This window comes from Dendrobates tinctorius, unplaced genomic scaffold (genome assembly GCF_039654945.1).
Source record: "Dendrobates tinctorius isolate UK_male_01 unplaced genomic scaffold, ASM3965494v1 ptg000016l, whole genome shotgun sequence".
Taxonomy (NCBI): Eukaryota; Metazoa; Chordata; class Amphibia; order Anura; family Dendrobatidae; genus Dendrobates; species Dendrobates tinctorius.
The window spans coordinates 16,817,967-16,844,376 of record NW_027361684.1 but is presented as its reverse complement, the minus strand read 5'-3'; the positions used below and the strand labels follow the sequence as shown (position 1 = coordinate 16,844,376).

The 26,410-nt window shown below is 47.5% G+C and overlaps 1 protein-coding gene across 2 annotated transcripts in view; it reads right to left on the bottom strand.

The window, feature by feature from the left end:
- BLTP2 (bridge-like lipid transfer protein family member 2) overlaps positions 1-26,410 on the bottom strand; it is a 121,862-nt gene that overhangs the window by 73,284 nt on the left and 22,168 nt on the right. For both annotated transcript variants that reach the window (XM_073565523.1, XM_073565524.1), the window contains exons 5-14: positions 25,962-26,080; positions 23,741-23,801; positions 23,289-23,502; positions 15,128-15,236; positions 14,920-15,044; positions 14,773-14,840; positions 14,527-14,672; positions 13,102-13,220; positions 12,800-12,963; positions 9,801-10,086 (exon numbers count right to left, since the gene is read on the bottom strand). In XM_073565523.1, the coding sequence (XP_073421624.1) occupies positions 9,801-10,086; positions 12,800-12,963; positions 13,102-13,220; positions 14,527-14,672; positions 14,773-14,840; positions 14,920-15,044; positions 15,128-15,236; positions 23,289-23,502; positions 23,741-23,801; positions 25,962-26,080 (1,411 nt within the window). The remainder of the gene's footprint in view (positions 1-9,800; positions 10,087-12,799; positions 12,964-13,101; positions 13,221-14,526; positions 14,673-14,772; positions 14,841-14,919; positions 15,045-15,127; positions 15,237-23,288; positions 23,503-23,740; positions 23,802-25,961; positions 26,081-26,410) is intronic.

Genomic DNA, 26,410 nt, shown 5'->3' with positions numbered 1-26,410 from the left:
ATTATACGCTTCTTCTCCTGACATCACGCCAGCCTTTCTAGAAAACACCGGCGATTGTCTAAACACTGTGTCTAACATCATGTCCTCACTATATCTGAAACTGAACCTGTCAAAGACTAAACTCCTTGTGTTTCCTCCCTCTACTAATGTACCTATACCCGACACTGCCATTTCTGTGTGTGGTTCCACTATTACTCCCCAGCAACATGCCCGCTGTCTTGGGGTCATACTTGACTCCGAGCTTTCCTTTGCCCCCCACATTCGATCACTGGCTCGCTCTTGTCAACTGCACCTCAAAAACATTTCTAGAATTCAACCTTTTCTTACTTTTGACTCTACAAAAACTCTTACTGTTTCTCTTATTCATTCTCGTCTCGACTATTGTAACTCTCTTCTAATCGGTCTCCCTCTTACCACCCTACCTGCGCCCTCCATTCTGCTGATGACCTGAGGTTAGCATCCTCAATAGTCAGAACCTCCCACTCCCGTCTCCAAGACTTTACACGTGCTGCGCCAATTCTTTGGAATGCACTTCCCAGGTCAATAAGATTAGTCCCCAATCCCCACAATTTTAAGTGTGCCCTGAAAACGCATTTATTCAGACTGGCCTATCGCCTCAACACATTAACCTAATCTATCCCTGTGTGGCACAGCCAAAAGTTTTACCATAACCAGATTCCCCGCATCATGTTCTCACATGCTTTATGCATCCATTAGCCCTCTGTCTCTGTACTGTTACACACTTAACATTATGGCTGGTCCATACAATCAGGGCAACTGTTACCACCCACCTTTCGTGTCTACCTCTTTCCTCATAGACTGTAAGCTTGCGAGCAGGGCCCTCATTCCTCTCGGTATTTGTTATAATCTATGTGATTATTGTTATGCTGTAATGTCTATTGTCTGTACAAATCCCCTCTGAAATGTAAAGTGCTGCGGAATATGTCAGCGCTATAGAAATAAAATTTATTATTATTATATAAAGCTCAATGTGTGTGTGTGTGTGTGTGTGTGTGTGTGTGTGTGTGTGTGTGTATGTATGTATGTATGTATGTATGTATGTATGTATATATATATATATATATATATATATATATATATATATGTCCGGGATTGGCATCTGCACCGTCGCAGCTACAGCCACAAAATTTTGCACAGTCACACGTCTGGACCCCGAGAGCGTCATAGGCTATGTTGTGAGGCGAAATTTTAACCCTGCGCGTTCCAAATCACCAAACAATTTTGCCCCTATCTACATAATGGGGAAAAAGTCAAAGGAGAAGTGTTGGAGGCAAATTGACAGCTGCCAGATGTGAACAAGGGGGACTTAAAGAATGAGAGCGATGGCGCCAAAGAGTATATACCGTACAGTTGCTAAGGTGGGGCCCTGACATGGGATACTCACCACACACAGGGATATGAACACACTCACAAAATGCACCACACACTACCACGTGCTTCAACACATATACCACCCTCAGCACACATTTCACCACACATACACCAACCTCGCCACATAAAAGTCGAAACACAAAAGTCGCCACTCAAAACTCGCCACGCTGTCCCAGAGCTGTTTAAAAGATGAAAAGATGGATTTTTGGTTCTTACCGTAAAATCTCTTTCTTGGAGCCTTCATTGGGGGACACAGATTACCATGGGTGTATGCTGCTGCTGCTAGGAGGCTGACACTATGCAAAAAACAAGAAAATTGACTCCTCCCCGGCAGTATACACCCACCGACAGATACCAAGTACCTCAGTTGGTGAGAAAGCAGTAGGAGAAGCCACGGAACTATAAACATATGTACCAACCCAACAAGGGACTCAAGGACCCAACACGGTACAACTTAGACAGGGAGGGTGCTGTGTCCCCCAATGAAGGCTCCAAGAAAGAGATTTTACGGTAAGAACCAAAAATCCATCTTTCTTTATCGCCTTATTGGGGGACACAGATTACCATGGGACGTTCCAAAACAGTCCCAAGGGCGGGAACAGCAATAAGGAACGAAAGAACAGGAAGGGCTTAGGTCGGCCGATGCGCCACCACCACCTGCAGGACCTTCCTACCAACGACTGCATCAGACAAAGCCTGGGTATGAACCCTGTAGAACCTCGAGAACGTATGCAAGAACGACCAGGTCGCGGCCCTGCAAATTTGCAGAGCCGAAGCCTGGTGTCGAACGACCCACGAAGCTGCCACCGCCCGGGAGGAGTGAGTTCTCACTCCCGGAGGCGGCCGTTTTTCCTGAAGACGGTATGCTTCCAGAATAGTAGAACGAATCCAGCGAGCGATCGTGGATTTGGATGCCGGAAGCCCTTTCCGGTGACCGGAGATGACCAGCAATGAATGGGATTGACGAAGTGAAGCAGTCCTAGCGAGATAAACACGCAAGGCTCTAACAACGTCCAGTTTGTGGAGTGACTTCTCAAGAGGGTGAGAAGGAACAGGACAAAATGATGGAAGAACGATATCCTCGTTGATGTGGAAGGAGGATACCACCTTTGGAAGAAAGGAAGGAACGGGCCTGAGGACGACTTTATCCTGATGGAGTACCAGCTAAGGAGAACGACATGACAGGGCCGCTAATTCAGAAACTCTTCTGATGGATGTTATGGCAATCAGAAAGGTTACCTTCCATGAAAGAAAAGACAAAAGAATGTCCTGGATGGGCTCAAACGGCGCTTTTTTTTTTAATTTTTTTTTTTTTTTTTTTTTGGAGAGCGCTAAGAACGAGATTGAGATCCCACGGTTCTATCGGTGAATGATGAGGAGGGGCCACATGAGCGACTCCTTGGAGAAATGTCTTAACCTGCGGTAAAGAACCGAGCTTCCTTTGAAAAAGGATAAACAAAGCGGAAACCTGGCCCTTGAGGGTACTGAGAGACAGACTCGAATCTAAGCCAGACTGGAGAAACCCAGTATGGACGGAATGGAAAAGGACATTGGAAAGACTCTTATCGTCGCACCAACGGAAAAAGGCCTTCCAATGCCTATGGTAGATGCGGGAAGAGGATGGTTTCCTGGCTTTGACCATCATCTGAAACATCTGGTTGGAAAAAAACCTGATTCTTTGAAGGTTGCGGCCTCAACGGCCATGCCGTTAAATTCAGAGACCGAGAAGTCTCGTGGTAAAGGGGGCCTTGCGAGAGAAGATCCGGACGGTCTGGAAGCCTCCAGGGGACGTCCGCGAGCATGTTCACCAGTTCCGCATACCAAGGCCTTCTTGGCCAGTCTAGAGCCACAAGAAACACTGGCACGCCTTCCGATTTTATCTTCTTGACCACTCTTGGGATCAAGGCAAGAGGTGGAAACAGATAAGGGAGTTGGACCTGGGACCACGGAATAACTAGGGCATCGCAAGCGACGGCTAGAGGGTCCCTGGACCTGGCAACGAAGCACGGAACCTTGTGGTTCATCCGAGATGCCATGCAGTCGACATCCGAATAACCCCAGCGCTGGAATATCTGATCGAAGACTGTGGAATGGAGAGACCATTCGCCTGACGCTAGGCTTTGGCGACTCAGAAAGTCGGCTGCCCAGTTTTCCACCCCTGGAATTAGAACAGCGGAGATTGCTGGAACGTACTGTTCTGCCCAGCGCAGTATCTTGGCCACTTCTGACATCACTTGGATGCTGCGCGTGCCGCCATGATGGTTTATGTACTCCACAGCCATGGCGTTGTCCGACTGAATGCGGACCGGCTTGCCGACGAGAAGAGGTTGCCAGCGAAGAAGGGCCAGGAAGATTGCTCTGATTTCGAGAAGACTGATAGGGAGCAGAGCTTCCTGCGGAATCCAGCGTCCTTGGGCCGTTCTCTGATGGAAAACCGCTCCCCAACCTAGAAGGCTGGCATCGGTGGTAATGACTTGCCACTGGAGCGGGAGGAAGCACCTCCCCTGGAGGACTGACGTAGACATTGCCCACCAAGTCAGGGAATGCCTCACTCTGAGAGGGAGGAGAATGGGGCGGTCTAAGGACAACGTCGTCTTGTCCCAAGCTGAGAGGAGGGACAGCTGAAGGGGGCGAAGATGAAATTGTGCAAAAGGCACTGCCTCCATGGAAGCCACCATCTTCCCCAGAACTTTCATGCAGAGCCGAAGGGGAATGGGCTTCGTCCGTTTGAGAGCTCGAATTTCTTTGGACAGAGACGCAAATTTTTCCCTCGGAAGAAACACCCGGGCCAGATTCGTGTCGAATTCCATGCCTAGGAAGGTCAGACCCTGAGTGGGTCTGAGAATGGACTTTTCTTTGTTGACTAACCATCCGAGACGGCCGAGGGTATCCAGGGTTATGTGAAGACTCAGGAGACAGTCTTGACGGGACGAGCCTTTGAACAAGAGATCGTCCAGATAAGGGATGATGAGAATCCCCCTGGATCGAAGGATGGCCATGACCGTCACATCACCTTCGTGAAAACACAGGGAGTAGAGGCTAGGCCGAAGGGAAGAGCCGTGAATTGATAGTGATTTTCCTGAATCGCAAACCGAAGATATTTCTGATGTTGCAAACAAACAGGGATGTGAAGATAAGCATCCCGTATGTCCACAGAGCAGAGGAATTCTCCGGGTTCCATTGAGGCTATCACTGATCGAAGAGACTGCATTTTGAAGTGGAGAATCTTCACATGCCGATTGAGCAACTTGAGGTCCAGGATTGGTCGAAGGGTCCCGTCTTTTTTCAGGACTACGAAAAAATTTGAGTAGAACCCGGAAAACCGTTCGTCTGAGGGAATGGGGACAATCACTCCGGCGGAAAGAAGGGAGGAGACGGCTTGAAAGAATCCTGGAACGTGGGACCGCAGTCTTGGGGGTCGAGACAGGAAAAAACATCTGTTTGGCTGGGAGCAAATTCGATCTTGTATCAGGATGCGATGATTTCCCTGACCCAAGCATCGTCGACAACAGACAGCCAATCGTCCGCGAAAAAGGAAAGTCTGCCTCCCACCCTGGAAAAACGTCCAGGTGGGGGTGACCCGTCACTTGGAGGAGAACCTTGCTGGGTAGATTTTTCTGTGGACGAGAAGGCAGAAAAGGGCCTAAACAGCCGGAAACCCTTTCTGTTAAAAAAGCGTTTTGGCCGAGACTGAGGGAGAGAAGTGCTCTTACCACCAGTGTCATCCAAAATTATTTGATCTAGCTTGGCTCCAAAGAGCCGAGAACCAAGGAAAGGCAGATTGGTAAGCGACTTTTTGGAGGTGGTACCTGCATTCCATGACTTTAGCCAAAGGACTCGGCGTACGGCTACTATGTTGCCGTTAGCCCTTGCTACGCACCCAACCGCATCCAAGGAGGCGGCTAAGAGGTATTTACCCGCATGATTAATTTGATCTGCTAGATCTGTCAGCTCGTCCTGGAGAGCTGCCGCTAAGATGCCTCTACGAAGAGTTTTTGCCCAAGCTAAAATGACTTTTGCCACCCAGGAGAAAGCGAAAATAGGACAGAGAGAGGCGCCGGATGTCTCAAAAATAGACTTAGCCAGTGATTCTATCTGCCTGTCTGTTGGATCCTTAAGGGATGCCCCGTCCGGAAGGGATAGAACCGTCTTAGAGGCTATACGAGAGACGGGAGGATCCACCTCGGGGGCTTTGGTCCATTTTGTGAGCAGATCTACATCAAAGGGATACAGGACATCTGAGTACCTGCGGCCTGAAAAGCGTTGTTCAGGGTGCTCCCAATGTTTGGTTAGAGTAGTATTGAACTCCTTGTGGTTTGGAAGGGTTCGGGATGGAGGCCTCGCTCGTTTAAATGGAACAGAACATTCCTGAGGAGGAGGTTCGTCCTGCTTAATTTCCAAGGTTTGGAAGAGGGCAGAAAGAAGACTATCGACCATATTCCGCGTTTTAGATATATTATCTGCTTCTGAACTAGATCCCGATTGGGGATCGTCGTCAGACCTAGGGTCGTCCTCTGAAGACGGAGAAGGACACCTCTGAGAAGCCTACGGGCCTAGCGAACTGGAAGACGAGTCAGACAGAACATGCTTCCTAGAAATCCTACTCGGCCTGTCCCTCTGAAGGTCGCGGTCAGGTGCGGACGACTCACCCTGAGAGGCGGTCGGTGCACAGGTGGCTGTAGATAGCTGAGGCTAACGTTCTAGGACCTGGACCAGGAACTGAGAGACTTTAGTCAGATCGGAGACCGACTGGAACATTGCAACGGCCCACTCTGGGAGAGGGGAAGTGCCCTCATCCCGGGAATCGGTGTGCTCCTGAGAGGCCGACATAGCTGAAGGGCTGCAGGACAGGCAGAGGGGAGACGACTGACCAGACGCCCACTTCCTTTTACAGCGTGCACAAGCGTAGTGGATAAGGGTGGGCTTGAAAGATAGCGCCGCTGAAGGGTTAAACATAGGTATGTTGAGCACTATGGCTGCACTAAAGGCTGCACTAAATAGAAGGGCTGCAGAGGAGAGACAATTTTTCCATTAAGCGCCGAGCCTACCGAAGTTCTGACGAGCTGGACCCTGACGTGTCCCCCAAGCAGCGCAGGAAGCCAGTGAAATTGCAGGAGGAAGCTGGCTGTGATCTCGGTGGGCGGCACTTGGCGTCGTGACGAGACTAGGCAATGGCAGAGGAGGGGCGCGGTAAAAATGGAGATTGACGTCCTTAAAAAGAAAGTAGTGCTGTGATTGGTGTGAAATGGGCGCGAGAAAAAGCGCGCCCAGAGTGGAAATTCACGCCCAGAGAAAAGGGGAGCGCGCTCCGAACAGGGAGGAGGGAGCGCGCTGAAAGCGAAACCATGTCTTCCTCCCCGCCGAGCTCTTATACTGATGCCCGCGGCGCCGATAATAAAAGGTGAGCCTGCGTTGAACCGCTGCTTACAAGGACCCCCCTGTGTCCTAGTAGACCTTGTGTGCCTCTCTCCCTGATCCTAGTATAACCGGAGCGCGGCTGCGATGTGATGCGCGCAGCTGCAGTGGGGGAGTAGAGGTGGGAAATTCAAAGTTTGAAACCACTGCTTGTGAAGACATACGGGGCTAAAGGGATCGTTAGGGTCTTACCTGACGTCCCTGAAGAGGATGACCGCAGCGGCATGCATAGCAGACAGGCCGCTGGGAGAGGTCCTCTTACCCGTGTCACGTAGAAGACGGCGTCCTTTTGTTGGGAGCGATGGCGACTACCGTCTTCCTCTCAGCCCTGTCCTAGGATAGGGATGAGGAGTTGTTTTGGCAAGGACCGGCCACCTGTCGTCCGCCCATAGCACCGAATGGTGATATGGAAAAAGTCCTGCCTGCGGTACTGAGAGTTGCGATGTGGGCGACACCACACTGCTCGCTCAGCCGCATGATATGGGAAAGCAGGGTGAACATTTACCCCCTGTTTCCCGATGTAGAATCTGGAAAATAAATGGGAAAAGATTAATACACACACACAAAAAACCTAAAAGAAAATGGTTAGATGCGGATCTGGGGAGATCCCGGTCCGCCTCCTACAGACACTAAGCACAAACTGAGGTACTTGGTATCTGTCGGTGGGTGTATACTGCCGGGGAGGAGTCAATTTTCTTGTTTTTTGCATAGTGTCAGCCTCCTAGCAGCAGCAGCATACACCCATGGTAATCTGTGTCCCCCAATAAGGCGATAAAGAAAATGAGCTGTGATTGGTTGCCATCAGCAACAGTTTTCTTTGTAGACAGTTGTGGTAACTGAGGCCTATTATTCTTATCATTTCTATGGTGTTATCGTCCTTCTGTAAAGCTGGAAATAACACAATTTATTACCGTGCCAACACAGACCACCCTCTGACACAGACTGCAGGGGGAGCCCAGTATCACACAGGATAGGATTAGATACACGGCTCAGCAGGCAGTATCACAGAGGATAGGATTAGATACATAGCTCAGCAGACAGTATTACACAGGAGAGGATTAGACACATGGCTCAGCAGTTAGTATCACACAGGATAGAGTTAGATACACAGCTGAGCAGACTATCACACAGGTTAGGATTAGATACACAGCTCAGCAGTCAGTATCACACAGGATAGGAATAGATACACGGCTCAGCACACAGTATCACACAGAATAGGATTAGATACACGGCTCAGCAGTCAGTAACGGACAGAATAGGATTAGATGCACGGTTTTTATGTGCAATATAATCATTACAATTTGTTATAACCACAGTTGGTTACTATGCCCAGGCAGCGCCGGGCTCTTCAGCTAGTATATATATATGATCAGCACAGATATACTATGCCACGGACATAGAATGGCACAGTTGGAAGGGACCTCCTGGGCCATCTAGTTCAACCCCCTGCTCAAAGCAGGATTCGCTAAATCATCCCAGACAGATGTCTGTCCAGCCTCTGTTTGGAGACTTCTGGACAGACATCTGTCTGGGATGATTTAGCAAATCCTGCTTTGTACATTAATCGTGCAAAAACATGAAACATGCCCAATTTATTCCTTGGACGACTACAGATGTTGGCCGTTCCAATATCGATCGTTGCTCAATCATTCACCATCGAAAAACTCAACAACGAAAGACCGATTTAGTTGAAGTCAAGAATTTTATACAACTATGGTCTAAGGTGTATTAGGTCTTACTAGTTACAAATCTCACTTCTTCGCTAACTTGATCACCCACATGCCTCCATCTGACCTTCGTCAGGTTCCTGAACATTGTGCAGACCAACTCCTGAATCAAGGATTAATTCTGGAGAACCCCAAAGTCTATCTAGTATAACGTGACTTTGGCAAGACAACAAAAATTCAACAAAAGTGTAATCCTGTAGTCATTCCTCCATCTCTCCCCTACTTATTGTGGATGTACATCTGGAAGAGTGAAACAGACAGAAGGAGCATCATGTATGCGGCTGCACAGGGACAGTCCGTAGCCCCCCCCCCCTTGCCTCGGACCTCCATCAGTGGCTCTTCAGCATCCAAATTGAAATTTTTAATGTAATAACTATAGTTTCTGCTAAATATGATCTGTCCCAAGTATCTATGCAATTAGTAGAGATGTATCAAGGCCCATGCCCCATTACGTACTGCATACATAGGAGTTCATTATAGCCATGATGTCAAGCAGAAAGTGGATTATTTGCGTTAATAAAAAGAGATTGAAAAACAATATGCAACTTTGAAGAAGGAAAACTAAAGCCCCAATTTATTATCGAATGTGCACCTTTTTTAAAATCTATTTTGTGTGTGTTCACACAATTCTATTCTATTAATAGTTGTGGGTGAGGGTTTGGCGTTTCCAGATTGTTTTTAAACGTTTCATAAGCTGATACTTTTTGCAAAATTTTGGCGCAACGCTACTCCACTGCCCCCCTAAAATGATTATAAACATGTGTCTGAAATTTTGGAAGTCTAAGGGGTATGGTCTTTCCTTGTGGAGAGTAAAATGCAAGTGTAAAGAGACTTCTAGGCCATGCAATAATCCACTGGGAAATTAAAGAGGAAGAGAACTTTAATTCCAGTGTCACCTATTGGAAATGTAGATTTGGGTTTGGCTTTCATCCCAAGTCATATGGCAAGGCTCGTTAAAGGGTCGATACTGACTTAGTATTGCTACTTCCAATAGGTGACGCTAGAGTTCAAGTCCTCAAATTTGCATATGACAGTTTTTGGTAACTTTTAGTGCTAATTTGCTGCAAAAATGGTAAAAGAAATAAAAAAAAGAAAAAAAATATTGTGCTCAAAATTCTTGAATGGCGAGCATCATTTTTGAAGAACACAACAAACAGTATAAGACAAAAAAAATTAAATGAGAATAAAAAAAAACAATTCCCAAAAAAATGCATAAGATGAATCGGGTCCAAAGTGTATATAAAAGTGTGTATAAAATGGACTTACCCACTAAAGTGGACAATGTAAACAAGTCAACGTCTTCCACTCGGGCATCCACCTTCCAGAGAAGGGCCAACTTGCTGCCTAGCTCCCCACTCGGGGAGACAGGAGAGAGTGGATCTTGTGGGGATGGCACAGGCGGTTTAGACGCCACGGGCATCAGACTCAGTACCCGCGAGAGACACTCCGCACACGTATCTGAGAACTCTACCTGCAGCCCCTGCACAGTGGACTCTATGAAGAGCGTGTCGGCTTGCATGATACAGACACCTATTGACTGGTTGTAGCTGCCCTAAAAAGACACAAAGACAGTAGTTATCTCACTGTGTAGAAGCCGAGCAACACTAAATTGTTTATTACTTAGCAATGATCAAAAGTAGATAAAAAAATACAAAAAGTTTCAAAGAAAAACCTTATTTTATTTTTTTTTTCCCTTTATTTATTTTGCTCAGCATGGAAAATTGTAAAACGTTGTAAATTTCTCTTCATTCATATTGCATTTAAGTAGCATAACATTTATCAAAAATGTATAAGCACTTAAACAGTAGCTGAATAAAAAGAGAAAGGAAAAAATAACACATCCAACATATTATTAACACAGGGTCAAAATAGGTGTATTCTTGATGAAAGCAATGATGGAGCAGGGAGTCGTCAGCTCTCTCCTCCACCATGCTCCCTGTGCATCTGACATTTTTTTTTTTAAATCAATGTGTACATTGTGGGGGCTATTATACTATTTAGAGGGCTATGTGGGGGCCAATTATACTGTTTGCAGGTCATCATATTATGTGTGGAGGCAGTCATACTGGGCTGGGATCCCTGTGGGGGCATTATACTGTGTTGGTGGTCACTGTGGGTGTATCACACTTTGTGGGAGAGGGGTTATGTAGGGTCATGATACCCTGTGGGGGTATCATACTGTATTTGGTGGGGACTTTTGTTGGCAACACACTTTATGTGGGCCATGAAAGGGATATCTTCGCAGCTTCAATAAAAGCAAAATTGCTTTGTAAGAGCTACAAAGTTGTTCTATTCTGTTCTGTGACCCTGATAATTATGTTTTTTATTTCGTGGGGCTGGGCTCAATTTGGACTTTTGCTATGGGGCCGCATGATATCTATGCACCTGGATGTTGTGATTAAATTTTGTCACGTGTGGTTAAGAGCAAATCGTGATGATATCAAAAAGTAAAGAATCCAGGATATTTTAATTTGAAAGAGAACCATCCGTTCCAGATTTTGATAAAGTAAAAAAGGCTATACTCCCCTGCTGTTCTGGCACCATTCCAGCGGTGTCAGCATTCGCTCTCCCCGGGGCTCTCGTGCCGTGTTGTGACACATGACACCGGCGCCCAATCAGTGCTGGCGTCGCTGTCCCCGCCTTTGTATGAATTGTACATGAAGAGGCAGTCCGGGCTGCCGCTGATCCCTGACTTTCCTCTTCATGTTCAATTCGTCAGAAGGTGGAGACAGTGACGGCAGTGCTGATTGGGCACCAGCGTCATGTGTCACAACACCGCACCAGAGCCCTGGGGAGAACGAGTGCTGACACCGCTGGATGGTGCCAGCACAGGAGGAGAGTATAGGCTTTTTTATTTTACTGGGGCCAAGCCAAGCGTGGGGAATGAGAAGGTGTTATCTTTAATACAAGATGTTCTATGGCCTTTCCAATTTCTTGGGATTAAGATTTTGGCCTCATTGATAATGTGAAAAGTAAAGGGGACGTTTATAGCTGCCTTTTGTGCATCACATAAGCTTTACTATACTTGAGCTCTATGATAAATGGATGTTTGAAGTATAAAGTTTAATAACTGCTCAATCTTGAGCCAAAACTGATAGGAATACAACGTAACCAAATACGTAAATAACTTCTCACTTCTCTTCTACACTTCCAACAAATTGAAGAAAGTTTACTTAATGTTTAAAGGGGTTGTCCGAACTAAAATAAGTCTGCAGTCGCTCTGTGTGACTGCAGACTGTTCAATCCCCCCCCCAGCGCACACTGCGCGGTGAAGGGATTCACCGGTTTCTGAGCTGGGAATGGCGGTGATGCATGTGATATGCATACTCCTGGGCAGAAGCGGTCTAGCGGGCACAGCCTCGCTCCATACAAGGGTACTGAACAAATTAGTTGGGTGTATCCACTAGACCGCGCCCTGCCCACTAGACGTCCACACACACTTGTATGTAGTGATGCCATGCCCACTAGACGCCTTCCGCCTGGGAGTATGAATAACACATACATCACTGCTGTTCCTGGCTCAGAACCCTGTGAATCCTCACTACGCACAGTGCGTGTGATGGGGACATTTAAAAGTCTGAAGTGAGAGAGTGACTGCAGACTTATTATTTTAGACTGGCCAACTCCTTTAAGAAAACATATATTCGTTGGTCTTTTGCGGAGCATCCTCCTTTATCATCCATGTTTGCAATACAACATTACTGAATACTAAAGCTGATAATTCAGGAATTGAAAACCACAGATGCCTTCTCGAAGAATCAATTAGTTACTCTTTTTATACTCAATGGCAGGCGATTCTCTCGCCGGTCTTGATGAGGGGCATTTTGGAGCGGAAGCTCCTGATTCAGTAAAAGGCTCACTCCTCTTAATGCATCAGGAAAGGCGCGTTGGGGCGGGTGCAGATAAGAGTCCCTGCAGCAATAAGATTGTGGTGTAGAGAACTCCACCGCTCATCATGAGCTTAAGGAGTGGAGGTCGCTTCGCCTTCCACCCACTTTGTCAGTGATGGGGCAAGTGTGGGTGAATGCAACCTTGCGTTTCTGCAACCAAAAAAAAAAAAAATGCAACTCTTCAAAGCTTTTTCCGCCAGAAATAAAAAACAAAACTGGTGAAAAAGCTTTGATGGATCGTCCCCCAATATAATGTTCTTATTTAAAAGTTACCCCTACAGATTTTCCTCCGTATTGATGTCATACACCGTAAGACAAGAAAACCAGAATAGACACTTGGGAGGATTCATATCGTCTGTCTTACTTCTTTCTTACCTGCAAGCTAAAGGAATCGAGCACAAAAGCATCGCCCCACACGTGCGTATTTGGTGGGTGCAGGGCTTGCTGGATATGAGAATCTTTGCCCACTCTCCAGCAGAGATTGCTGACAGTGAGAAGCGCCCTCTGGTGGAGACTCTGTGTGCGCAGATGCTTGAACTCTGCAGGATAAACCCAAAATTAGTAACCTTACCAAACACCTAGATCACTGTCACTACATATTCTAGGATCTTACGTTTGCACTGTAAAGCGACACATTAGTAAATTAGGATGGCTATCTGCCATAAAACAGGACGTACCCAGTGAAACGGACGAAAATCCTACAGCAAAGGGCTGCGCTTCATCAAGCTGGACAGACACATTGACATTAGAGATGTTCAAGTTGAAAACTATTGGGGCCGATATCACAGGAAGTGGTCTTCAACAGAAAAAGGCAATAATCATATAAAATCTATAGCCTGAATTTGTTTTTTCGTTACAAATAAATTGAGTTTTAACAATTAAAGAGAGAAACAAGTTCATATTAAAGGCATACTATACATTTGAATGGGGGGGGGCTTCTGAATCCCCCCCCCAACAGAAAAGAGGAAGGGATTGGGCGCTCATTTATAAGAGAGGTGGGTAAGGGGACTGTGAGTGCAACCTCTCCTGCCACAAAGAAATATATTTTAAAATATATTTAATGGGGTCTTAAAAACAAAAACTGTGCTTTACTCACCCTTCCCACTGCTGAGACTCTGAGACTGCACTTATGTCTGTAGCGCTCAAGTCACGTTGATAGCGCTCTAGTTAATGACTGAGCTCAGCAGCTTGTGCAAAACTGCTGAGATCACCGATTGCCTGCTGTGCAATCGATGAGACATTAGCGTTGCAGACAGTCACTGGGAGCAGCAGTAGAAACTCAGTGCTATAGGGTGAGTAAAGGACAGATTGCTTGTTTTAAAGGGGTTATCTAGCCTTCGTGTTCAACTCTCAAGGCAGTCACTTTATGTGACTGCAGACTTGTGAATCCTCACATCGTGGCAGGTGCGTAACCGAAAGTATGTGTTTTGAATACATGTGGTCATATGCAGACTAGTCGGGTGTGGTCTCGCTCAATGTAAGTGGATTGAGCGTGGCCGGACACGTCTAGTCGGAATGTGGCCAGAAGTATGCAAATCGCATACTTTCAGTCATATGATAGCCTGCTCCCGGAAAATCCTTACAGCGCAGGGCGCACACTTTGAGCATTCACAAGTCTGCAGTCACATAGTGACTGCACACTTGTACGCTAAGGCTTTGACTTTAGGCAAACTGCAGCTGGGAAAGAGGCTTTTTCCGAAGCCAGAAAACCCCATAAATAACATGGACACACATGCTACAAAGGGAGAGACGGCTACAAGGCATTGTGAACAATCCGTTACTCCACTGTCAATTTTATCACAGGTTGTGGAAACAAAGCAGCATTCATGCAGAGCTTGTGTTATCCCTGTCAACATCATGGGCAAACCAAATCTCATTATAAACCAATGGGGTAAGTCATAAGAAGAAAAGAGGAACGGAGCCAAAAATACCTATATTCGTAAACTAAATATTCAGACTACTCAGCGAATGAAAGAAATGAAACAAAGAACTTGTTCATATAGCACCATCTAAACCAGAATTAAAATGGACAAGGCCACAAATTCAGTCTAGAAATATAATTAAAAAAGTAGTTGAGAATTTGCTACAAGGTCTAATCTTACCGATTATTTTTGGTTGAGGCTTTAGAGACCCTATGCATTTGGCGATCCAGTGCCAGCAAGCTGAACCAATGAGAGAACTCCTGGTGACGGTAGTGGATGATGCAAGTATTGAGGGCCACGCTACTCTGGATATCGATAGAGTTGACCTAAAGGGTGTACGGAGGGTAATAAGAAGTGAACGTCAAGCCACAAGAACCATGTACACCGCACTAAGATTCTAGGGGCAGACCGATGTTTGTATCTCACCTGAACACAGGCCTTTAGATGATTTAGGCAGAGGATCCTTTGCCGGCTCTGCGACAGTAGCAAACCATCTGAAGACAAAAGCCAGAGTTATCCTCCATACTGAATCTGCAATCGCATTATTTTCCGCAGTTACAACTTTCCACATACCCTCTATTAGGAGCTCAGAACTCATCTGCGCCAGTTCGGAGTTGCCTATGAACTTTCGCATGGGCAGTTGATCCTCCTCCCGCGTATAAGAAAACTTCAGAAGTTTCAGGGTCCAGTTTAAGTGCCTGAGGAGTCAACAGGGAGCTAAACATCAACTAGAACTCAATCTCCTATGTCTTGTCCGTCCACCTTCTCACACAGGAATTACCTTTGCTGACTGTTCATAGAGAGGATCACGGTGCTGCTCTCAAACCCCACATCCAGCTTACAAGGTAACCGCGCTACGAGCTGCAGCCACTTAGGAGCCATGATGTCTCCTATAAAGGGAAAAGGAAAACAGTAACAAATTTGAACACTTGTTCAATACTTGGTCTAACGTATCATTTTTCCAAATAAAACAAATAAATTTTTCACATTGTGACTAAAAACAGGATTTTTGGGTTGCTTACCGTAAAATCTGTTTCTCGGAGCCTTCATTGGGGGACACAGAGACCTTGGGTGTATGCTGCTGCCACTAGGAGGCTGACACTATGCACAAAAAAAGGTTAGCTCCTCCTCCGCAGTGTACACCCCACCGACCGGCAGAGAATTCCTCAGTTAGTGAGAAAGCAGTAGGAGAAGTAACAGAATAGGTTGACAACATAAACAACTCAACTGTAACCATTCAACCAAAGTAAGAACAGGAGCTGTTAAACATGGGAGGGTGCTGTGTCCCCCAATGAAGGCTCCGAGAAACAGATTTTACGGTAAGCAACCCAAAAATCCTGTTTTCTCGTTCGCCTCATTGGGGGACACAGAGACCTTGGGACGTCCCAAAGCAGTCCCTGGGGTGGGAAACAAACTTCCATCAGGCCAGCGGACTCACCACCGCGGCCTGCAGAATCCGTCTACCTAGGCTGGCGTCCGCCGAAGCGTAGGTGTGGACTCTGTAGAATTTCACAAACGTGTGAACCGATGACCATGTTGCAGCTTTGCAAAGCTGCAGTGCGGAAGCTCTGTGGCGCACCGCCCAGGAGGCACCCACTGCCCGAGTAGAGTGGGCCCTGATACCCGGAGGGGCTCCGCGACGCTTAACACGGTAGGCTTCCAGGATAGCTGATCTGATCCAGCGAGCAATGGTGGCCTTTGACGCCGGGTAACCTTTCCGCGCTCCATCAGGGATAATGAAAAGAGACTCTGTCTTTCGCAAGGAAGTCGTCCTAGACAGATAGACTCTTACCGCCCTAACCAGGTCCAGCTTGTTCAAGGACCGCTCTCGGGGATGAGTTGGATTCGGACAAAAGGACGGTAGCACGATATCCTCGTTGAGGTGAAACGAGGACACCACCTTCGGAAGGAACGAGGGCGGAGGCCGCAGAACTACCTTATCCTGGTGGAGAACCAGAAAGGGAGAGCGGCACGAAAGAGCTGCCAATTCTGACACGCGCCGGACAGAGGTGAGGCCACCAGAAATGCTACCTTCCAAGAAAGGAGAGAAAGGGAAATATCCCTGAGGGGTTCAAAGGGCGGACCTTGCAGAACCTCAAGAACCAGATTAAGATCCCATGGATCCAAGGGCGCCCGGTACGGCGGGACCGTGTGAGCCACGCCCTGAAGAAAGGTCTTAACCTGAGGACGGGAAGCCAACGTTTTCTGAAACAGAATGGACAGCGCCGAAACTTGACCCTTCAGGGAACTGAGGGCAAGCCCCGCATCCAATCCTGCCTGAAGAAACGCTAGGACTGAAGGGAGCGAAAAGGACATGGGCGCGACGTCATTGGTCTCACACCAAGTGAAATAGGCCTTCCAAGTACGGTAGTAAATCTTGGAAGATGATGGCTTTCTGGCTCGGATCATGGTCTGAATTACGTGGTCGGAAAATCCTGCTCGTTTCAGAACCTCGGTCTCAACAGCCACGCCGTTAAATTGAGCGGCCGAGAATTGGGGTGGTAAATCGGACCCTGAGACAGCAGATCTGTTCTGTATGGAAGCTTCCAGGGGGCGTTCGCGAGAAGGTTGACAATGTCCGCGAACCAAGACCTTCTGGGCCAATTCGGGGCGATGAGAATGACCGGAAGTCCTTCTGCCTTGATCTTCTTCAACAGCTTGGGAAGAAGAGGCAGAGGAGGGAACAGGAAGGGAAGTTCGAACTGGGACCAAGGAACGGCCAGGGCGTCGGCGCCCACTGCCAGAGGGTCCCGAGACCTGGACACGAATTGTGGGACTTTCCTGTTGAGGCGAGACGCCATGAGGTCTACATCCGGGGTTCCCCACCGAAGGCAGAGCAGATGAAACACTTCCGGATGTAGGGACCATTCTCCCGCCGCGAGACCCTCGCGGCTGAGAAAATCGGCGGCCCAGTTGTCTACGCCGGGAATGTGAACCGCGGAAATTGTCAGAACGGAAATCTCCGCCCAACGAAGAATCTTGGACACCTCCGCCAGGGCTGAGACACTCCGTGTTCCCCCTTGGCGGTTGACATATGCCACCGCTGTGGCGTTGTCTGTCTGAATCCGTACCGGCAGTCCCTTGAGGAGCCTTTCCCAGTGGACCAGAGCAAGATGGATCGCTCGAATCTCCAGAACGTTGATCGGCAGCGCTGATTCCCGATCCGACCATCGACCCTGAACAGTGTGGTTGCGGAACACAGCACCCCAACCGAGGAGACTGGCATCTGTGGTTACTATCTGCCAGTGAATGGGAAGGAAGGATCGACCCGATAGAATGAGAGGTGACGACAACCACCAGTTGAGAGACCGCTTGATCCGGTAAGAAAGATGGACAGGGCGATCCAGGGACCGAGGCGACCTGTTCCACTTCGACAGAATGGCCTGCTGGAGAGGCCTGGCGTGAAATTGGGCAAAGGGAACTGCCTCTATCGCCGCCACCATCTTTCCCAGGACCCTCATGGCTGTACGGAGGGATGGGAATCGCGAGGTCTGCAGCGATCGTACTTCCTGCTGCAGAGAATCTTTTCTTGTGGGAGAAAGACCCTTGACCGACGAGTGTCGAACAGAAGACCTAGAAAGACCAGGCGTTGGGTAGGAACCAGACAGGACTTTTTCCTGTTGACGATCCACCCAAAATTGGAAAGAGTGTCCAGGACGATTGACAAACTTTGGTGAGCCTGTTGGAATGAGGGAGCCTTGATCAGAATATCGTCTAGGTACGGGAAAAGAACGAGGCCTCTGACTCTCAACAAAGCCATCAACGCAGCCATGATCTTCGTGAAGACTCTGGGAGCGGTGGCAAGACCGAAGGGCAGTGCGACAAACTGGTAGTGGTGCTGTCGAATCGCAAAGCGCAGGAACTTCTGATGTCCGGAGAAAATTGGAACATGTAAATAGGCATCTTGGATGTCTATTGAGCACATGAATTCCTGCTCCTCCATGGAGGCGATGACCGAGCGAAGCGACTCCATGCGGAAGTGGCGAAGGCGGACCCTCTTGTTGAGCAGCTTGACATCCAAGATGGGTCGAACTGCGCCGTCTTTTTTCGGCACTACAAACAGGTTCGAGTAGAACCCCGTGAAGTGCTCCGATTCGGGAACGGGCACAATCATCCCGGAACTGAGGAGAGCGGCGATAGCCGTAGAGAGCCCCGGGATCAAGGCTGGATCCTTTGGAGGCCGGGATTCGAAGAAACGATCCCGTGGGAGAGAGACGAACTCTATCTTGTATCCTGAGGATACGACCTCCCTGACCCAGGCGTCCTCCACGGCGGCCAGCCAAACGTCCCTGAAGGAAAGAAGTCGACCTCCCAATTGGAAAGGACCCTCACGTGCCCGATGATAGTCATGCTGAAGTAGACCGTCCAGATCTAGATCTGGGCGGTCTGCCCTGGGAGGAGTGGGGTCGCCAGGAAGGAGTGGGTCTGAAGGAAACTTTCTTTCTCTCCTGGCGAGCCTGCGGTCTCTGTTGGCTGGAGGAGTTGTCCGCCGTATTGAAACGGCGGAAAGTCCGAAAGGGTCGAAACTGACGCCTTAGTGGGGGTCTGCGAGGCTTGGACTGAGGGAGGAGTGAACTCGTGCCTCCGGTGGCGTCCTTAATAATCTGGTCCAATTGGGACCCAAAGAGGCGCACCCCCTGAAAAGGCAGGTTAGTGAGGGACTTTTTAGAAGACAAGTCCGCTTGCCATGCCTTTAGCCAAATTGTACGTCGAATTGCAACAACGTTGCTTGACGCCTGAACTGCACAGGATGCAGCATCCAAGGAAGCGGAGAGAAGATAGTCCCCAGCATGGGAGATCTGATTGGCGAGATCGGCCAAATGCTCCGGTTGCGCCTTATCTAAGATGCCCTGACGAAGGTTGTCTGCCCACGTGGCTATGGCCTTTGCTGCCCAGGATGAAGCAAAGATTGGACACACCGCCGCTGAAGCCGCTTCAAAGGCAGACTTCGCCAGGGATTCTATAATCCTGTCATTAGAATCCTTTAGGGACGCCACGCCTGAAAGCGGGAGAACCGTGTTATTGGATAGCCTGGACACGGGCGGATCGACCGAGGGAGAGGCCGACCAGTTGTCCGTGAGCTCCTTAGCAAATGGGTAGAGTATGCCGAGACGTTTTCCTCTTTGAAAGCGTCTGGTCGGATCCTCTCTTTCCTTGGTAAAAATTTTCCCAAACTCGGAATGGAAAGGAAAAACCCTGGAGGGAGTTTCTGCCCGTCTGAACGAAACCTCCTGATCTGAGGATTTCGCAGGGGAGTCAGCAATATCGAAGGTATGATGGATCGCAGCAATGAGGTCCTGCACTGTGACCTTCATGCTTGCATCCTGGTCTGAATCCAGCTCTAAAATCCCCTCAGATGACATGTCCGAAAGCGCTTCCCCTGACTCGGGAGAGGAGGCCCGAGAGGGAGGCTAGAAGATGCTATCCAGTGAGGAGCTGGTGCCCGGCTAACAGGCTGGGAAAATGGCGCCTTCCTGAGAAAAAGCGCGCGTTCAGGAGAGGAGGGAGGGCGGAGCACCACGCAGGGTTAACAATTCACCGCCCTCTAGCCAATAACAGGCTGGGCAGGTGAAGGACAGGCGGTGGGAGGGCCTGGGAAGAGCGGGAGAGAAGCCCGCTTAGAAGAAAGGGGCGGGGGGCGTGGCCGCGACGCAGCGGTAGGCCCGAACTGAAGCCGGGGCCTAAATTAGTTGCGGCGGCCGCCTGTCAGCAGGGGGTCGGCGCGGAGGTCCGAAAAAGTGGGACGCCGCAGTCGCAAGCCGCTCCCAATGGGAAAAAACCCTGTGCTCCCTGTTCCCAGAAAGGGGGGAGGGAAGGGGGGGATGCCCAGCAACATTGAGCTGCCTATAGCTTTGTGGCGACTGTGAGCGACCGCAGCGCCTACAACCGGGGTTCCCCTGTGACCATTGAAGAGGCGACCGTCGGGAATGGGCAGCCAGGTAAATAAATACTCACCCATCCACGATCCGTTACCTGTCTGAAGAAGTCTTGCGTCTCATCCAACCGACAGGCTCTGGTAGGCGAGGGGGAGGGAGACTGGCGACAAGGACCCCTGGAGTCGCTGGCACGTCTTGGTGTCGGCGTCCGTCTGGCTGGTCCTGCCGCGGAGAACTGCAAGGATACGGGGTGGCAGTACACGCCGTACTTGCAGACTCCATGTGGGAGTACAGATGTGACTTTTCACTCTGTATCCCTCCGTAGAACCTGAAAAGGAACGACGCACGACGAGGTAGATATGGGTCTAATGAAAGACCCGTGTCCACCTCCTACTGACACTAAGCTAAACTGAGGAATTCTCTGCCGGTCGGTGGGGTGTACACTGCGGAGGAGGAGCTAACCTTTTTTTGTGCATAGTGTCAGCCTCCTAGTGGCAGCAGCATACACCCAAGGTCTCTGTGTCCCCCAATGAGGCGAACGAGAAATCAGTATTTTGATTTTAATTTCAGAGAGAACATGGTAACATTTAGCTAGTGTGTAAAGTTAAAGGGGTCATCAATATCAGATTGTGAAGGGTTAAAACTAAAATCCGAGCTGAAGTTTCACTTCTCCATTTCTCTGAAGGTTTCGTTTCTTCATTTTTGTTGCTGTAAGATAAATTTTTGTAATTGGCATGGGCTGTCATGAAACCAGACTGTTCTCATCAGGTGCAAAGATAAGGGGCTGGGTAGTTAAGAACCTTGCATAATTAAGCAAAATATTATAAAAGAAGTGACTACAATAAACGGGATACCGATCTCTTTGGATCGCCCCTTCCAGAGACACGTCTCCGTTTGGTCATTTGAGTTGCTAGCAACACTCTGTGGAATAATCTGGACATCACTGGCTCAACCGTGAAGGGTTAATTTAACTCTCTCCCTATCAAGATCACGATGTCTGATCCAGGGCACCTCCAATGATCAGGTCGCTAAAAGTCCGATACATGGCATCTCCAATGATCAGATCACTAAAGGTCCGATACACAGCACCTCCAATGATCAGGTCGCTAAAGGTCCGATACACGGCACCTCCAATGATCAGATTACTAAAGGTCCAATACACGGCACCTTCAATGATCAGATCACTAAAGGTCCGATACGCGGCACCTCCAATGATCAGATTACTAAAGGTCCGATACACGGCACCTTCAATGATCAGATCACTAAAGGTCCGATACACGGCACCTCCAATGATCAGATTACTAAAGGTCCGATACACGGCAGCTCCAATGATCAGGTCGCTAAAGGTCCGATACACGGCACCTCCAATGATCAGATCACTAAAGGTCCGATACACGGCACCTCCAATGATCAGATCACTAAAGGTCCATACACGGCACCTCCAATGATCAGATTACTAAAGGTCTGATAAACGGCACCTCCAATGATCTGATCACTAAGGGTCTGATACACGGCACCTCCAATGATCAGATCACTATGGTCACATATACACATTCAGCATTTGGTGAGTTTTTTACCCCTGTATTTGTAAGCCAAAACCAGGAGTGGCTGAAAAATGCAAAAGTGGTGCAAATGTTTCTTTTATGCTTTTCCTCGGACCGTTCCACTCCTGATTTTGGCTTACAATCAATTTGTTCTTTTAACTAGGAGCTGATCTGCAGGACCCGGCAGCCGGCACTACATACTGGACAGAGCTGTGATGCTCAGATCTGTTCACCACCAGAACTAATTTTAAGGCCCCATAAATTTGACATCTAATGTGTATTGTGGCCTCCCGAGATAGAATATGTCAGAATATGTCGCAAAAGGTAAGGATTAGGCAAAGTGAATTTTAACATTGCATCCTTTTGTTCTACAGGCAGGTAAGATGGCAGCGGCTTACTCCACTCTCCCAATAGAGAACATCTGAATGGAAAGGGAATGGACTGTCTGACTATCTAATGTTTATGAAGCCTCCAGACTCTTCTCAGATAGAGGATGTTAGGGGGGACAGGAATAAGGAATATTCACAAGTTCCTAATCAATTACGGACATACCCATAATGACACTTGATAACTATATGCTCAGAAAAGACTATTGGTAACGATTTCCATTATTTTCCAAACACCACTAAGGTTTACGTTACACAAGCAGATGCAGTGAAGCTAGAGACAGACACTTGGCCTGTCATATTCCATAAGAGTGGAATTTCTAAAGGGAGAAATGCTACTCCAGCCACGGACTTGAGCAACTTTTCTGGCGAGGCGCATGCCACTGAGAAGATGTGCCGAATTCATTAAATGGCTTGCTCCTCTTAATGCACGCATTGTACTTCATTACGACTGACATATTGCGATGCCAGTCCTAAGGAAAAGGCCCCATGATTTCCATACAGTAAATATGCCGCAGGGGTTTTTGTAGGCAGATTTGAAGATGGAAGCTCACCAGTGTATCAAATAGAAGCACTGTGGGTGACAATTTACCAAATCTTATCCACATGCTGCATAAAACACCTGTGCTGTGGATTGTCAGATTTAGGCCACGTTCACACAATCAGTATTTGTGGGAGTGGGTGATAAATACAGAGACTTGTGTCTATTAATCTTTTCCTCTGATTGTTCGCCTCCTGGTTTTGGCTTACAAATACTGATGCAAAATACTGACCAAATACTGAACGTGCGCACATGGCCTTATGCTGTGGATTTTCACGGCTGCAATCTGCAGAATTTCCACCCGATTCTGTATTGTATCAGTCCAGTGTAGACTTCCACTTACATGAAAATTGCAATTTATAAAGTACGTGCCTCAGTTGGTATAAAGACCAAAAGCTTCTAAAACAATGATCACATCTTGCAATCATAATGCTGTTTGTTTTTCTTAATTCCAAGAATCAGATTAGTGTTTTGGAAGCAGTCACTTTTTATCCCAACCATTCTTATGCCCACAGAAAATACTGATAGTGATTGATATGGAGCGGACACGTTCTAGCTGTGTCAACATTTCACTTTTGATGCCCTTGGTGCCGACCTGAGTTGTCTCCTTCCTCCGTACTGCTGCTCTCTTCGGTGTCGGCCTGCACTGCTGAGACCAGACTTTTCTGCAGCAAGTCACTGTGGAACAGACCCTCGTGCATCTCTGCGTTCAGGCTCCGCACCCGCAGAGCGATTGCCTGTAGGCTCTTCTCATGGATGCTGCACTCCAGAGTAAGAGCTAGAGAGAGCTCTGCCAGACAGGCATCATCCTGCAATCACAGGGGGCAAAGTGGTCAGCAAAGTGACACCTCTCATATATGGATGCTATCGCATTTTTTATTTTGGTTTTTATTTTCAGATAATTTTGTCTGCGTTCTGGAATGATTCACATTTTTGCTTCAGGTGTACAAATAATCCACTAGGAGAGGTAGGAAATTATTGGAGGAGCAGTGGTAACCATTGAGGGTTTGGGAGCCGAAAACCCTGATGATTGTGCATGATACGAACCTGATTACTGCTCTTCAGTAACTTGCTGGTCAGCTGGGTGAGGCTCAGCGTACAGTCCACCCTGCACGGAAAACAGGACATTAATAAAGTATTTCTCGGTAGGGTTTAAGCTTTAGACATGAACACATTATAGATTTACAACATACTGAGAAACAGATACAGGTGTCAGACTCTGCTCACACTTGAGATGTGGTTTTCGGCTCTGCTGGATCTACCATATCTTCAACCCAATGCCATGGAATCCTAATTGATTGTTAATAGGGCCAATCACATGAGCCACGTACCTAATAAACCTAAAAGCCCAGGTACACACTTCAGTAAAGTCGTTTGAACCCACAGATATCAATAAAACCTTGTGACTCTGTCCTGACAGATGTCAGAGAGAGGAATCTGCCCCGCTGAATTTCCATCTGGAAGACATGTTGCCATTGGAGGAACCTGCAGCCCACCTCCATTTAACCTAAATTGGGGGCCCTATGATTTTAGGTGACGAACTTACATAACTGCGGTACAGAATAGCATTACATGATTGAGATATATATATCTATATCTCAAATATATATATATATATATATATATATATATATATATATATATATATATATATATATATATATATATATATATATATATATAGAAAAAAAATAGGCAGCACTCAAATTAAATGTGAAAACAGTGGATACTTTACTGATCCTCAGGTGGCAATGTTTCAATGGTGACCCGTCTTTGTCAAGCTTGACAAAGACGGGTCACCGTTGAAACGTTGCCACCTGAGGATCAGTAAAGTATCCACTGTTTTCACATTTAATTTGAGTGCTGCCTATTTTTTTTCCTTTTGTTAATTTGGCTGTTTGGACACTGCTGAATAGGTTTTGCACCTACTATATTATTTTGGTAGTGCTGCCCTTTTTTCTTGATATATATAAAATAAAAAAAAGGTCAGTTTCTGTCTTTATTTTCCAAAACCTGTAAAGTCGGTGTGTACGGGCACCATTGCTTGTTCCATTTATATGCCCCTGTTAGAGGTTGACAGCTGCATCTAAATGGTTAACAGCAGCTAGTGGTGCCCGGCTCTGCTGCGGTTGTTCCACAGAGATGCTGGCTATGTAAATTTAGACAGCATATGCCACATGTAGAACTGATCCCGCTCCACAAGCCCCGTTCTGCTCCATAATGGATATATCAGTCGTGTGGTATTAAAGGTGACCTTTCACGTAAAATAACACTATTAACAGCGTTCTGAACCTGCTCGGCGCCCGCACTAAAGCTGTGTGCACAAGCTGCGGATTCTGCTGCGGATCCGCAGAGGATTTGGCCCTGCGGATCTGCAGCAGATTTTGCTGCGGTGTACAGTAGCATTCTAACCTATGGAAATCAAAAACCGCTGTGCAGATGCTGCGGAATTTTCCGCGCGGATTTTGCTGCGGTTTCAAATCCGCAGAAAGAATTGCATGTCAATTCTTTCTGCGGATTCCGCAGCAGTTTACCATCTCCTCAATTGTGGAGATGATAAACCGCAGGTCTTTTGATCTGCGGATTTTGCAAAAGCCTTAGAGCCCCGCTGCTGGGAGGAAACTAACTTTATTTACCCCAGCAGCGTTCACTCATGGAGATAGTGCCGGCAAATTTAAGCTATTACTATGGGCATACAGGTAATAGAATGGTTAAACCAGTCTTATCTGTATGCCTCACAGCTGCAGTGTAGATGTTGAGAAATGCAGTTATGCTATATGTTAAAGATTTCTTCATGCCTGGAAGAAATCCCTGGCTTCTGACTTCATTATAATAGCACCCCTTCCCATGCACATCACACTGACCTACGCAGTGGCGGAGACTCACGGGCGCCTGTGCAGAATATCGATGAAGACTCTGGGCATAGAAGGGCGGATAAGGTTCACATAACCATGCGAGTGCATGAGGCATGGGTGGAATTACAACGCTGCAACTGCTCAATACAGGTTAGTATGACGCTGATGGGTGCTATTATAATGAAGTCAGGAGGCAGGGATTTCTGCCAGGCACTGCACACCTGGATCATGGAAGAAATCGTTAACATATAACATTAAAATTGATTTTTTTTCAACATTTGCACCGCAGCTATGAGGCATTCAGGTAAGACTGGTTTAAACATTCTATTACTTGTATGCCCATAGTAATAGCTTAAATTCATCCAGGGGTGACAGATTCCCTTTAAGGATCAGTTACTAAAGCAAATGGTTACCTTTTTCCATCGCTGTCCAGTACAATGGCTGTCTTTGTTAGCGTCATGTGCCACAGAGACTCTGAGGTGGCCACATTGAGAACCATGATATTTACTGAGTCAAAGTGCACAGAAAGCAGCTGCGAAACAAACAGATGAGTGTAAGACGTCATCTCATGATAGCAACACACATAAGTCCCAAATAGGGTACAGTCACAGACTGGGAGTAACCCACCACAGCAGACACATTTTCAAGATTTCCCTTTTTGCTGTGCTTTTCTCCCCAATTATCATACAACAGTCCAACCACACAGGACACATAAGCCTCATTACATGGAATGACTTTCATAACTCCAAACGATGATTGTGTTGAAAAGTCATTCCTGAGGATCCAATAACATTTCTATCAAGACAATCCAATTAATGATCCCAACCATCACTGAACTAACGAGTGTCCCAGGAGCACCTTT